Here is a 16,188-nt window from a genome sequence, read left to right as displayed (position 1 = left end):
TCATAGCAAAATATTGTTTGTATGGCTTCATCGAATTTTGAAATTTTCGAATTTTCGGCCCCATATTTTTTGTAACCTGGAAATTGAAATCCACAAATTTACGACCCCACGAAATTGCCTTTTGCCGGAAAATTCGATTTAAAATGATTTCACAGTAGTAAAGACTTCTTCAAACAGCATAAATGCAAAAATATTTTCCATCATCAACATAAACATAAGAGGGAACTAATGAATTTCAAGCGTCTCGTGAACTTAAGTCATTTCATTTTCTGAACTAGTTTGTCAAAAACATCTTTGTAACGGATGTTCATATGATTTGTTGGTTGGTTGGTTGGTTGAAATAGCTTTATAGCCGCCCCGTACATTCAATCAGGGATGTTATATTTCCGATCCTTAAAGATCGTTCAGCACGACATTATTGTTGTGCTTGTGGTATTTTAGTTCTATCTATTCGGCATCTTTCTTGTTGGGTGGTTCCAGTATTTCCCCACTTAAATGCTGTTGAATCACCCTTAGGATATGAGGCCGGTTTTTTTAATTTGTCTTTTGACGTTATATCTGTAATATGCAGGCTTCATAACCTCAGATCCCCTTTCAAAAATCCATTTTATTAAGTTTCGCCCATTGTTTTCTCGTTTAGGGCACACGCATTTTTTACTTGGGGACCATATGCCGCTTTTCATGGAATGGCACTAACGTGTCACATTAAAGGTTCCATGATAACCGCCATATGAACACATCTGCGGATGTTTCAAAATTCTAAATTTTACCAGTTTATGTTAAATGTTGAATTCTGCTTGAGCCGGTGCTAGGGGGCGTGGACGGTAGTTTGCACTTGACAGTACCGTCCATGAACAGGCTCAATCAAACCGAGCCTGCAACATTTTCAATTTTGCCGCGTTGGGCTTTCTTTAGGGATTCTGTATTTATCTATTGTTTGTTTGTTTGTTGTTGCTGTTGTTTTTGTGGGTTTTTTTCTCGAATAACTTCACAATACGCACACATAAAAATTATACAGCAGATAAAGCCTTAAAAGGGTAAATATAATGAGAAAACTGAAATTCCACCTAGATAGAAAACATTAGAGACACACTTCACATTTGTTCATACGTCCCCTTACTTGAATAAGCTGATGTATGGGGAAAAAATATGAAAAACAAGATCAACAAGGAAAGGCGGCGTTCAATGAACGCAACCCCCATATGACCCAGCAACAAGAACCAATGGCAAGGAGCCCAGGCGGACCCCAAACATAAAAAGGACAGGGCAACGACACGTTAATCAATAAATGATAAATAATTTGTAACTGATTAGGAATTCAAAGAAAATAATAATAGGCCCACAAAGGGGAAGGGGACAGGAGACCGGGGGAAGGGGGGGGGGGTTAATCAAAGAAATAAAAACTAGAGAGGCAATGGGGAAGATACTTACCGTAGACGAGAAACAACAAGGGACACAAGCAAAAGTGTCACCAAAACAGTATGAAACAACATAGACATACATCTGAGGAACACAGTGGGGCGCCGCCTTGGAACGGTCAGCAGCATAATAATGACTGCTGGGGAGTTTAAACCGGTTAATGGTGCACCAAACCTCGCTCTTAGCCCCACCATGTTCCTATAAACGAGACAGTGTAAATAAAATGAATCCCCGCCAAGTGAAATTCTAACAGTTGTCATGGTTACAAAAGGTTAAATAAGTAAAACACTAAAATGATCATGTAGAAACATATAAAAGTAAACCCAATGACCATAACAAAAGTACTCAATGTCCTAAAGGAAGACAGAGCAACAAGAAAATCACCTACAAGGGCCCGACGAAGCAAGGCAGAAGACGAACATTAAGACAATTCAGTCCCAAAGGGCTTTACGAACTATCCATCATAGAGTCTCCCACTTGGTCCGTCAGATGCAATCAAAAGAGGAAAGCGTAGTGTCCAACTGTAAAAGGGTTGAACACTAAACATGCAGTATGTCTTAAAATAGTAGGGTCATAACCTCTTTTAATAAAACGTTTAATAATTTTAGTAAAAACAGCAGAAAAATTACCATGACCCAAAATCTTACGAAGTTTGTAAACCACATCGCCATAAAAATCCAGGCTGGCTAATCCCTTGTCGCAGAAGAGTTTTTAAATCACTATTGAATTTAGAAATTAAATCAAAGTTACGATTGTAAAATTTAGTAAAATATTTCCGTAATTTATGATAGCGGTAGCCCTGTTTTTAGAAGCTTGCTGGTAATAAAAATATTCCGCTCGTTGAAATCCTTTACGTTGTTACAAGCTCTAGCGAATCTAATTAACTGAGAAACATAAACCCCGTAGGATGTTGCATGGGGTACGTCTCCATCCAAATGTGGATAATTAACTATACAAAAGTCAAAGTCATCTCTTTTATCATAAATTTTCGTGTGAATAGAATTATTGTTGATAGTAATATGAAGATCCAAAAATGATGTACTAAAATTTCAAGAGTTCGTTTTATTAAGTTGTAGTTCATGCGGATAAATGTCAGACACCATTTGATCAAAATAAGGATTATCTAAATTAAAAATATCATCAAGGTATCTGGAAGTATTATTAAATGCGACTATAACATCTTGTTGTTTCTCTTCCGAGAGACTCAACATAAAGTCTCTTTCATAGCAGTACAAAAACAAATCGGCGACCAGGGGTGCACAATTAGTACCCATAGGAATTCCTATGATCTGTTTAAATAGGGTATTACCAAACCTGACATAAATGTTGTCTAAAAGAAAAGAGAGTGATCTACAAACTTCGTCACAGGTCCACATGGTATAATGTTTAACAATACCGTTAGTAAAAAAAGCTTTGTTCGAATTACATGCTAGAAAGGTAACTTTTTCCCGTGCAAAAGTTTTCTGAATTAGGGAAATGAGTTTATCATTGATTAATTTATGTGGCAAAGTTGTATAAAGTGTAGAAAAATCGTATGTACTGACAGTTGAAGCTTGAAAGTTATTAATTTTGAATTTATCCAAGATTTCACCAGAATTTTTAATTGACCAAAAGAGATGTTTGCCTGTGTTTTCATAGACTTTATCACAATATCTAATTACATGTGTTTTAATGGCAGTCAAACAAGACGTCAATAAAATAGAAAGTTTACTTGTAGTGCAAGATGTAGAATTAGCAATAAATCTGGCTTTGTAAGGTTTTTTATGTAATTTAGGAATCCAATACATAATAGGAAGTTTGAGTTCTTTTTCATTAATTTGGACTTTAAGATTAGAAATATTAGTAATATGATTGTTTACAATGTCTTTGAAAGACTACAAAATTTGAAATAGACGAACTAAACACAGTCGAAAAGGAATCTGCTCGTATTGCTTCTGTAAGTACAAAAAAGTGGAGAAAAACAGGATCCCTAAAGAAAGCACAAGGCAAAATTGAAAATGTTGCAGGCTTGGTTTGAATTAGCTTGTTTATGGATGGCAGTAGTAATTGCAAGCTACCGTCTATGCAAGCTACCGTCTACGCCCCCTAGTATCGGCTTAAGAAGATTTCAATATTTAACATGAACTGGTACAATTTTAATTTTGAAACATCCACAGATGTGTTCATATGGCAATTATCATGGTATCTTAAATGTGACCGTTAGTGCCAATCTATGAAAAGCCAAGTAATACAATGCGTGTGCCCTAAACGAAAATACAATCGGCGGAACTAATAAAATGGAATTAAGAAAGGGGATTAGAAGTTATGAAGCAACCTGCTTATCACAGATGAGCTGTCCCGACTAGAAAACACCAAAATGGAAAGAAAGTACTAAAAGTACCAAATACATGTACTCACAACAATTATGTCGTGCTGAAAAATCTTCAAAGATCAAAAATATAACATCTGTGATTAAATATACGGGGACACTTTTACAGTCGTCACACGGAACAAATAACACTAATGTGACCAGAGTAAAACTGAATCCCTAAAGAAAGCCCAACACGGGAAAATGTTGCAGGCATGTTCGGTTTAATTTAGCCTGTTTATGGACGGTAGTTGTAATTGCAAGCTACCATCTACGCCCCTTAGTATCGCCTTAAGAAAAAATCAACAATTAACATGAACTGGTACAATATAAATTTCAAACATCTGCAGATGTGTTCATATGACAGTCATCATGAAAGCTTCAATGTGACACGTTAGTGCCATTTCATGAAAAGCGGCATATGGTCCATAAGTATAAAAAAGCGTGTGCCCTTAAGGTGAAACAATGGGCGAAACTAAATAAAATGGAATTTCGAAAGAGAGTGAGAGGTTATGAAGCCTGCATACCAAAGATAAGCATGACAATTCCTCTTTTGCTCTACAATCTTTCAAATAAAATAAACTTGGAAACTTCAAAATTCCAGATTATCTTGTCGCAACTCTTCCAATAGCAACTAAAGACAGGTACAACCTAACCCTAAACATTAAAAGTTTTACAGCATAGTTTAGTCCTGAAAACGTGATAAAGTCTTGTTTTTCTAAATGCTCCTACTCAGACTCCCAAACAAAATTTATCTAGTTTTTAGAATTAAGCAAAACAATAAAATTCTAATTCTTTTTTCAAATATAATCTAATTGATTTTTTCTGTTTTCTATTTTTCTCCGATTATTTAATATATCATGATTCAAGCGTTTCTTATACGTTAACTAATTCCTGCACTACAAGAACAGACTCAATCAAACCGAGTCTGCAATCTTCATGTAATTTTGTTGTGATTAATGCTTCCGAGAGAATCACTTTGTTTCCAGATTTTTATACTTTACGACAGCAGGTGGCACATGCCGTGTGGCAGCTGGAAAAAGTAGCCCCTTACTTTACTTCAATGTTGTTATATGTTTCTGGTTTTTCGGGATCATTGATGCCAGCACTATTAAGTGTAGAGAATTGAGTACCGCTCAAGCCGGTGTTAGGGGGCGTGAAAGATGTTGAACTTATTCATTATCCCTCATGTATAGATTCAATCAAACCGAGTCTGCTGTGATACATGCTCCCGAGGGATCACTTTGTGTCCTGTTTTCAAAACAAGTAAAATGTGGTAAACACGATCAACAAGGAAAGGCGGCGTGAAGTTGATATTGTGATAAATATCTGAAGAAAGGTGATCCCTCGGAAACATAAACCGCAACAAAATTAAATGAACATTGCACATCCGGTTTACTGCTAGGATGCGTTAATTGAATGTTGTTCATTTTTGTTGACCTTGCAAAGCTATAAACTCTTGTTTTCGTTAAAGCTGCCGTGCGATGGTTGAGAAGTTTTTGGGGTTTTTTTATAAGTAAGGCAGACTTATGATCAAAAATACCTTTACAATACACATAATTTATCATGTTAGCCAAATTTCCACAAATTTCGTCGGCGACTTATTCCAATTAATCTTTTTCAGCGCAAACACGTTATACATATATATATATATATATATATATATTTCTTCATATATTTATAACCGAGTCTGCAGTTCTCTTGTAATTTTGTTGTGATTAATGCTTCTGAGGGATCACTTGTTTCGGAAATTTGATGATGTTAAGAATGAGTTGTATATTTCCCTCTGTACATTGTTAAAAGAACTTAACTGGATGAGTTTGAAGCTAATTCACTCATTGGTGACAACAGAGTCGATCCTTTAAATGATGTGACTAAAGACGCGATGGATTGACATTCAGAGACACTATATCTGATAATGTATCTTTCGCTTAAGCCTTGTTGAACTCGCGCACTACTATTTCTGTCATTTCCGTAAAGCAGAATGTTCTGCCAAATGCATATGCTCACAGCACCTTGTCACACTGTTGATACAATTATCTGCGACAAACATTTCATCACTTCGATTCAAGAAATTATTTAATTTGAAAGGTTGGTAGCCAAGAACAATAACATTGTAACAGAATAAAAGAATTTAAAGCAATAACGACAACAATTAATTAAGGAGATAAAAGTACGTCTTTCTAAGTACGATAGAAATATTGATTTATATACTTTTCATTTGAGACCTGAAAAGGTATAACGTAAGAAAATCTGAACGATATGTACTTTGCCATAATTGTGATGCTCTTAAAAACCTTGTATACATGTTATTATATTTCAAATATTTCTTTATATAAAGTCGATACAAAGAATTAATAACCTAAAGATATTTTGTGTAATGATACAGATACCAAGTACAACTATATACATTGATAAAGGGAGTACAGCAGTACTTCAAATGACATCAACCATGCCAATAGGATGCAGATATAAGGAACCACCTGGCGATGATTGTATTGAAAACTTTCAAATATTTAATTATGAAAATGAAGGATTTCAATGCACAGCGGGTGTCGCTAATGTAGCAAACCCGATTAACCAACGATGCTCAAATGGTTTACAAGTACGTATAAAGTATATATACACATAGAAATATGTTATGCACATCCCGGAAATTTTAAATTGGTTGTGACTGCAAGCACTGTCATGAGATGACGACTAAATTGAGGTAAGAAATAGTGATTTGATAAAAAGCGATACCAATTTAGTAATTATAAACCAGTAAATTTATGAGTTTAGTCCACTCATTACCAAATTATCGAACTATAAGCAAAGGTGTTCTTTTTTACCAAAACTGTAAGTGTTTATTAATATGTTTTTAGCTTTTTCAAAACATTTACTGGTGGATATTTTTGGTAAATGTTGACAATTACATAGCTAAATTTTTGATAACGTATGTAACTGCCACGTGCCCGGATGATGGCATCAACCCTTCTTCTCATATAACCAGTGAGGCATCTAATTCGATTTTGATGTATATTCGCCATTCTTGGTGCAGAGCTTGTTCCAGTTGTTACAGAGTGACTGCAGGTGGTGCGTACCATTGCCCAAATAAAATTAATATTTCAGTTGTAGTCATGTCAAAATTAAGGCAAAATGTCGGGTGTACTTAATTTATTCCCAGGTGTATATTAATGTAGTGAAAAGAAACTAAATAAGAACACAATACCTTTTTTTCTAATTAAACAAATCTATTGATATGATATTTTATATTTTTATAAAAATTCAAAAGGTTGATAAACAAATGCTTTCATTTGACCATTAAGAAAATATATTGTTTGACGTAACGATATTAATTGGTTATTCTTACCTTTTGCTGTGTATTTTTTTCTTTCATGCCTCTGATCATAAATTGAAGTACAATTGTTCATGTTTCATCTTCAGACGCTAAAAAAAGGATGGACTTGGAACCCGAATACAGTATTTGACTTCTCTATAGTAACAACCGACATGAACTATGGTGATAAACGAGTATTTAACCTGTTATTACAATTTCCTGACAACATGGGACATGCCATATGGAGAAATTATAATTTTCCACTAATTACGGTACTTATATCAATTTAATTTAGATCATTATTTCAACAAAACTTATTTTCTGAAGATCTAAATGTTTAAAATTTCTTTTTTGTGTCGCCGCTTCATAGAGGGATCACTTCTCTGTTGTCTGTCTGTCCGTCCGTCAAAATACTTTCTTGACTACTCTTCAGAAACTACTGGTGCAATTTCATATAAACTTTACGGGAGTGATCAGTACCAAGTCAAGTTGTGTATATCGTCGGCACTTTCCGTTTCAATAATTTTGTCAAGAATTATTGTCTTTTAATGAATTTATTTTTTTAACTTTTTCCGAAATACTCCTCTTAAACCACTTATGCAATTTCAATGAAATTTGCGTTCATTGAACGCCGCCTTTCCTTGTTGATCTTGTTTACCATCTTATACAGGATTGATCTGTAAGTAGCCCAAGTACTTGCACATATTGCACGGGTTTTTTGGTTAAATAATGTTTTGTTGAGTTATGATCCTTGTATAAAAATGTGTTTTTTTGTGTTGCCAGATACACAGAAACGTGTCCTGACTACTTCTCAAAAACTACAGGTGCAATTTAATACAATTTTTACAGTTATAATAAGTACTAGGACTAGTTGTGTATATTATCGGTATTTTAAGGTTCAATCATTTTTGTCAGAGTTATGTCCCTTTAATGACTAAGTCGCAATTTTCGCGTATAGTTCAGTGTTTGTTCGTCCGTCCGTGCGTCCGGTTTTGTCCGGTCTATATCTTCCTTATTCTTTGAAGAATTACAATGTAATTTGGCACAAATGTTCACAATGATGGGATTGTGTGTTGCTAACAAACCCAGTCCGTCGCTCAAAGGTGACACTTTGGGTCAGCGCAAAACCTGTCTCCGAAACGTAACTTCCACATGATGGAAGGATTTTGATATAACACGGTACAAATGTATTTCATAGTGAGGCGGTGTGTTGCGCAAATAATTCAGGTGTCAAAGTCGCAATAGGTCAAAGGTCAAAAAAATATTAGTGACATTAGGTCAAAGGTCAAATAAAAATATTAAAATGTGTTTGTTGGTTCTGTAAAGCTTTGAAGTATTATGCTTAGTGGTCAGATGATTTTTAAATTGTCGAGCCCGCTTATGGCGTGTTCGACTAAATCGCCATTTTTCACTTTTTACGATTTGGTCGTTGTCAGTCAGTCAGTGCGTCGTCTGATTTTCCCTGTCTATATCTTGGTTATTCTTTGAAGGATTACAAAATAGTTTGATACAAATGTTCACCATCTTGGGGTGGTGTGTCACACGCAAAACCCATGTCCGCCGCTCAAAGGTCAAGGATGCACTGAGGCCCCAAAACCCGAGTCCGGGAGTGTTACTTCTACGAGCTTGGCGATTTTCAAAATAACGCCGCACAAGTGTTTTCCATTATAAGGCGGAGTTTCATGCGAAAAATACAGGTGTCTGTTGCAAAGGTTAAAGTCTTGCGTAAAGGTCAAATAACACATTAAAACATTCATTTGTAAGTATACTTTCTATATACATTGATGGATTTTAATGAACTTAGCACAGATACTCTATGGTGAGTTGAATTGTCTTGCGCAAAATAAATGTCAAGGTCACAAGAGGTCAAAGTTCAAATAGAAATATCAAAATTTGGTTGTCAGCACTGTATCTAGCTTTTGCTTTGAAGTATTAAGCTTAGTGGTAAGAGGATTTTTGTCAAGCTCGCTTGCGCTGAGCTCGACATAGAAAATGGCTGTTGAGTGTTTGCGTGTACGTGCGTGCTTCAAACTTGTCCATGCCATAACTTCATTCTGCATAAAGGAATTTTCAGATAACATGAATCGAATTTTTAGGCACATATGCTCATCGTGAGACTTCTTGACATGCACATGAACACATCGAGTCTGTGGTCATGTCACCTAAGATGACGGAATGTCAAGATTTCGCCTTGGGTATAAAGAGAATGTGTTGCACAGTTCTCACCTACCGGGTATGTATAAATCTTTCTCTTTGTTCTGAAGATGAACGTTCAGGTTTAAATTAAGACAAGCGGGCTCGACATTCTGCCAATGGGCATGTCGTGTTAAAGTTTGTCCGGACTCCTCTTCTTATACGACTAGTGCAATTTCATTTAAACTTTACAGGATTGATTTGAAGCTCAAGAACTTGCACATATTACACGGATCTTTGCTTCAATGAATTTGCAAAGTTACGACTCTTGGAAAAAAGGTGTATTTTGTGTTGCCTGTTAAACAGAAGCTTGTCCGGACTATTCCACAGAACTAATGGTGCAATTTCATCATAACTTTACAGGAATGATCAGTAGTATGTCTTGCTGTGCATGTTATTGGTATTTAAACATCTATATCTAAAGAACTAATTGATGGATGATCACTAAACTTTGTCTGTAACATTCTTGAGTAGTCTTTTATCACATTTGCTCATATGAATTTGATTGGCTCCTTTTAGAGGTCTCTAGGGCTAAAAATAGAAAAACCTTTAGACATATTCTTGTACAGAACTAATGGATGGAAGATCACCAAACTTTGTCTGTAGCATTCTTGGGTAGTCTGATATCAACTTTGCTCATATTAATGTGATTGGCTCTTTTAAGGGGCAGCTAAAGCTAAAAATAGAAATACCTTTAAACATTTATTTCTACAGAACTAATTGATGGATGATCACCAAACTTTGTCTGTAGCATTCTTGGGTAGTCTTTCATCAAGATTGGTCATATTAATTTGATTGGCCCCTTTTAGGGGTCTCTAGAGCTAAATATAGAAAAAACCTTTAAACATCTTCTTCTGTAGAAATAATCGATAAATTATCTCCAAATCTCGTCTGTAGCATTCTTGTGTAGTCTTTTATCAATTTTGATCATATTAATTTGATTGGCTTCTTTTAGGGGCCGCTAAAGCTAAAAATAGAAATGCCTTTAAAACTCCCTGTCTACAGAACTAATTGATGGATGATCACCAAACTTTGTCTGTAGCATTCTTAGGTACGCTTTTATCAAGTTTGCTCATATTAATTTGATTGGCCTCTTTTTTAGGGGCCACTAAAGCGAAAAATATGAAAACCTTTCCTACTGAAATAATTGATAGATGATCACCAAACTTTGTAGCATTATTAGGTAGTCTTTTATCAAGTTTGCTCATATTAATTTGATTGGCGCCGTTTAAGCTAAAGCTTAAATGCCCCAGGTCATGGCATTTATTCAAAATATTGTTAAATCATATTTTATGGTCAAATTAAATATCAGAAAATATTGACAATGGATAATTTCCAACTCTGAAAAGCAGTTGTTTCTGGTAAGCGACTCAGGGCCATCATGGCCCTTTTGTTCAGTTTTGTTTCGGACTACCTATCTTTTATTACTAGTGCAATTTTAATGAAACTTTACAGGATTGATAGATACCCCCTTATACTTCCATATATTAAATGAGTTTTCCAATTGAATAATTTTGTGTTATCGCCTTTGAATAAAAATGGGCTTTTGCCATGTTAATTAATTAGTGTTTCCTGCTACACAGTAGCTGCAACATGCCAATGACTTTCATGAGGCGGCACATGTGATCACTTATCGCTCTTGGATAATGCGCTTAATTGTGCTCCAACATCTGCATATACAAGGAGTGCATTTATATGACCTGTCAGCAAGTCGAGGGAATAAGGTCAGATAATTTATGCAAATGTTTATGAACGAAAAATGGTGCATTGTCGCCTTCCTATTATAAAATATACTTTTGATTTGACAATTATACGTTTATTTGTTTTTGTACATAGAACAAAGTTTCCTATCCACTAAGGTGCGAGTGTTATAGCACTTGACAGTTTTGATAAGGAAATAACAGGGCCAATTTTAATAGGGCCCCGTGTAATGCATATAAAATCGTGAAACAATGGTCCTTATTTGAGTGATTTTATCTGTTAATACATGTTTCTTATCATATGATTGTAGTTTTTATGTAATATAATACATGATAAACGAGATCAACTCAACAGGACTGCAAAATTACAATCGATACTGTCTGTGCGACCCTTTGACTTTTCTATCAAAATATTATCAAGTAGTCAGTATTCTTCAAACAAACTGTATTCAATTTCAACTCTGTCAGTTACACGGTTAAGATGTATACAAGTCACAAGTGGCGTAACGTTTACTCCCTACTGCCAAACATGCTAAGCATTATGCAATCGGTATGTTAACAAATTTAGGTTATTTGTACATAATGACTTGGGCATTTTTAACTTTCATAGATGATTATTTAGGTATCTTTGTTCATTTATTTCTATAGCTGCATAAATTCTATGGAAAATTTTGACGCCTGAATACCTTTTATTCCGGGAGAAAACTTTTGATATTAATATGTGACTTAGCATCAAATGCAATGTGCCAGAATGATTAAATATAGATCTAATACAAAATATATTTGTTTATACTGGCAATCTTATGTTGTTTCATTCATTTACTTTAAAATATGATAAACAAGATCAACAAGGAAAGACGGCGTTCAATGAACGCAACCCTATTAAGTCTGTTTAATGACAATTGATAAGATATTTTCAATTAAAACAATTATGAATGTAAGTCACTATGATATATTGAAGGTTTTCATATTTAAAAAAAATTGCGACTGTATATAGATAATCTCCCCGTCATATGTGACCTTTTGATGAAGGCCCTTTGAAAGTTCCCTTGGAAAGTCACATATTACTGTCTCGACTGCTCTTCTTAAGATATGTTTAACCGTAGTCTCTCTTATCCAATTCCAGTTGCAAATTATGAGCTATCGAATTAAAATGAATGTAGACCTGTAAGTTAATGAAAATAATATACTTTATTATGATGGTCATGCTTTTTGTGAGACGTCAGTATGGGTGCCGTTATTTTGAAATGTACCCCATGTCAAATTACAACACAAGTCAACGGGGGGATTATAAATATATTATTGTCTTTTTGAAAAGAAATTAAAAAAGGCCTAGTGAAAGGACACTAAGTTAGATAATTTGATTAAAAAGTATGTGTAAACATTTGGGGATACAGACTGTAGACAATGTTTAAACACATATAAGATAAGTGTTTTTTGTATGTTGGAACTTTTGTCATACTTTGTTCGATTTTACGAAGGAATTTTCAATCAAGCAAACAGGATATTGAATATTCAAAATTTATATTCAGTAACCATGAAATAATTGCGTATTTCATACGTAATATCTTTTTTTAGGTTATCGTTTCTGACAATGGAGAATACAAAAACAAGATATGTTACTCTCACATAGATCCACATATGAGATCAGCAGACGGCGTGTTAGTTTGTTCGTTTCTATCTTAAATTTTGTAGTGTTCATTTTAATTAAAATACAGTGTTGAAGGAATTAAATTTAAAAAAAAGTGTTAAAGAAAAAAATGGTAAACAGATGAAGAAAACAACAATGATACAAGAAAGAGTTACATTTAACACATGAAAATGACTATGCCATTTATTATGATAAAATTCTCTTTGTTTACCATATGACATAATTAATTGTAAGATGTTTACGTTGACCTAAACACCCAGTTGATATGTAACAATATTTCTATGTTCACACAAATCACGATCATTTATTGTATTTCATCAAATCGTTTTTCACTCTGTGTAAAATGCGTTTTAATTACTACACAGTAGTGTTTGTAAATTCCAATTCTTAAATATGTATTTAACATCTGATCGGATTGTTATTATTATTTTGCACAAAAAGCAAATTGGGTACTTAAAAGCCTGTATTATTTATCTTAGTCATTAATTGTTTTGTATAATTAAAAAAAATTAACTATGAGTTCTTAACTTGTATATTTAATATGTCTCCGAGATATTATTCTATTTACAGAAATTACGAACAACAGCGAAAAAACGCCCAGCTTTATCCGGATGTGTTTATGTTATATCATAACACGATATATGGAATCGAGGTATTTCTTTTAGTACTTGAACAATGTTATTTAGCTCGACTATTCGATAATAATAAGTAGAGCTATTGTAGTCACCCGAGCGTCGGCGTCGGCGTTTGTACGGGCGTAACCACTTATGTTAAAGTTTTTGTAATATCTCAAATATTTTCAAAGTCCATTGACGTATGGCTTTGAAACTTTGCACACTTGTTCATCATCATGGCCCCAGCCTATAGACAGGAGGGGGTAACTGTTTCAAGTAGTTTGACAGAAAAATGCCCCTTTTTCACCTTGGATTTTATGTAAAAGTTTTTGTAATACCTCAAATATTTTTAAAAAATATGATAAACAATATCAACAAGGAAAGGTGGCGCTCAATGAAAGCAACCCCCGCACGACCTAGCAACAAGAACCAGCGGCAAAGAGCCCATACGGACCCCAAACAAAAACAGGACAGGGTAGAGCACGGACGGGCTAATCACTAAAATGATAAATCATTTGTAACTGATAAGGAATTCAAAGAAAACAAATAAATGATTGAATAATAGGAAATAATTTGTAACGGATAGGGAATTCAACTTAGAATTTACGTTAATATTTTTTATAACACCTAAATTTTCAAAGTCCATTAACATATGGCTTTGAAACTTTGCACACTTGTTTACCATCATGACCCCAACCTGTAGATAGGAGGAGGTAACTCTAAAAAGCATTTTGACGGAATAATGCCCCTTCTTTAACTTATAATCTACATTTAGGTTTGCATTCCACCTCAGATATTTTCATATTCTATTGATATCTGGATTTGAAACGTTTAAATTTTATATCCTCCTTTGAGAGCATAATAGGACTATCTCCAAAGCCTATGACTATAAGATGGATTTAAAGAAACATTTTGCCCTTTTTATTTTTGTTTTACATTATCAAGGCTCTTTTACTATCAAGCACTAAGAATAGTCGAGCGTTGATGTCCTATTGACAGCTCTTTGATAACAATACTTCTCTTCCTAGATATACTGTGTGAAAAAGCAGTCCTTTTGCCTCACAAAAGACTAACATGTAATTAGGGGTAACCAAGAAAGAAGCTGTTTTCCAAAATGACTGCCTAAATGCATGCTTGGCTATCTCAAAACTTTGAAAACACTCTTTTTTCTGTGTGAGAAAGCCAAAGATGTTAGCCTAATATTTAAAACAAACCGTCTTTAAAAATATTTCTTGACAACTCTGCCAAATGAAGACTACAAGAAGTGGTATCATGATTCATTTCAGAAAAACATTGTTTAAAAGCAAACCGGTTACATCAGGAGCTTATTTAAACTTTTGCGTACATCATGTACATGTCTGTTTGCTATTGCGGATTGCAATAAACCGTTTTTTCTTCATCTCTGCTTTTTGAAATACCAGGTTAAATAATCATTTAGGGTAAAAATAAGTTTATTAATTATTAGAAAGCTGGTTATTGTCGTAAATGCCTCATATCTTCCTTTCGATTTTCTGTTTACTATTCATATCAGTTATTTTCAAAAGTGAGTTGGTGACTGACATGCGAGTTCTTTTTATGTTAAATATTTTGATCATGGAAGGTTATATATAAATATTGCCAGGTTAATATACACGTTAAACGATTTTAATCCAGCTAAAAGTAATGGCTGAGATAACTTGTATTGGTAGGTTCAAGAACAAACTAAGACATGTAATAACCAGCATGCAACATGCGCCTGTGGAGTTGCGATAAGAGCTGGAAAAGATGTATTCATGATAAATAGATGTGGCAGTATCAACTATCTAGGTTTTACAAAATGCGAAGACGGGGGGATTTTGCAAGTAATAAGGATTAACGATTACACGTACACTGTAAGTATTGTGTTATAAACACTTTTATGGAAATGAAGATTCTCCTATATTAAAGACTAATATATGGAAATTGCAGCTATTTTATATTACAATTTTACATTTGCTATTATAAAAATACATATTGCATTTATAAAAATGTGTGTCAAGTTTTTGTCACTTATTTAATATTATGTTGATAACACTGAAATTAAGATATTGTAGCTGTACGTTGCCTTAAACACATACGCATTGATATAAAGCACGTATCTGAAAATAATATCAAAAAGGAGAAGAGATCTGTACTGTAAAAAGAAAAGCCAATTTTGGATTAACAAGAAAAATTGGACATTCACAAAACAGAAAAATACAGTCCCTGAACATCGGCTGTTATTTACAGACCAGTACAATCATCAAAGAAAAGCAGAGACTGATTATTATCTATGCTAATCTTTCCACTCTTCTTTCCGATGACACAGTGACTACAAAAACAAAACCACTAGAGTTCAATTAATTTATATCCTTTAAGATAGTATATAGGCAAACACTTTGTAAATACCAACACCTTTTAATGACCAAGTAGAAACATTCGAAATAATATGCAAACAGAACGGAAACTTAGTCGAGTTATATCCCCGTTGAAAATGCAATGTAACATAGATGATAAGGGTACTTAAAACATGGGTCAGTCATAAAAATGATGCTGTTTTAAATGCAGAAATTATATATACTTTTGTGCGATTTATGAAAAAAAAATTCAAGCTTAATAGTTCAAAATGGTTTTCAGAATACATAATGTTAACTTAACAGATAAATCCAATAAGACTTTGATCTTGATTTAGAAACAAAATATATTTGAAAAAATAACAACTTATGTTCTGAAATTTTGAAGTACATAAGTTGTAACAAACAAATTTCAATGAATGAATTAGAATTATTTTATAAACACGTTAGTATTAAGGGTTTTCTGTGTAAAAAAGTAGTGTTCTAATAAAATTTTAAGTGCTCGGCTTCAGAAGTTTACAATTCTATAATTGATCCAGTTATGTGTTTTTCGAAACTCGAGCTTCATATAATAAAGTATAATAATTCTATATT

The 16,188-nt window shown here is 33.9% G+C and overlaps 1 protein-coding gene across 1 annotated transcript in view; it reads left to right on the top strand.

Annotated features, from left to right (window-relative positions):
* Positions 1–16,188, top strand: part of LOC132747333 (von Willebrand factor D and EGF domain-containing protein-like) — a 38,339-nt gene that overhangs the window by 12,206 nt on the left and 9,945 nt on the right. Inside the window, exons 7-11 of the mRNA XM_060736683.1 lie at positions 6,156–6,371; positions 7,193–7,357; positions 12,557–12,639; positions 13,200–13,281; positions 14,932–15,114. Of these exons, the coding sequence (XP_060592666.1) occupies positions 6,156–6,371; positions 7,193–7,357; positions 12,557–12,639; positions 13,200–13,281; positions 14,932–15,114 (729 nt within the window). The remainder of the gene's footprint in view (positions 1–6,155; positions 6,372–7,192; positions 7,358–12,556; positions 12,640–13,199; positions 13,282–14,931; positions 15,115–16,188) is intronic.

Source organism: Ruditapes philippinarum, unplaced genomic scaffold (assembly GCF_026571515.1).
Source record: "Ruditapes philippinarum isolate M1 unplaced genomic scaffold, ASM2657151v2 ctg3156_1_1_1_1, whole genome shotgun sequence".
NCBI lineage: Eukaryota > Metazoa > Mollusca > Bivalvia > Venerida > Veneridae > Ruditapes > Ruditapes philippinarum.
Note: the sequence above shows the minus strand (reverse complement) of the source record. Positions and strands in the feature narration are given on the sequence as shown.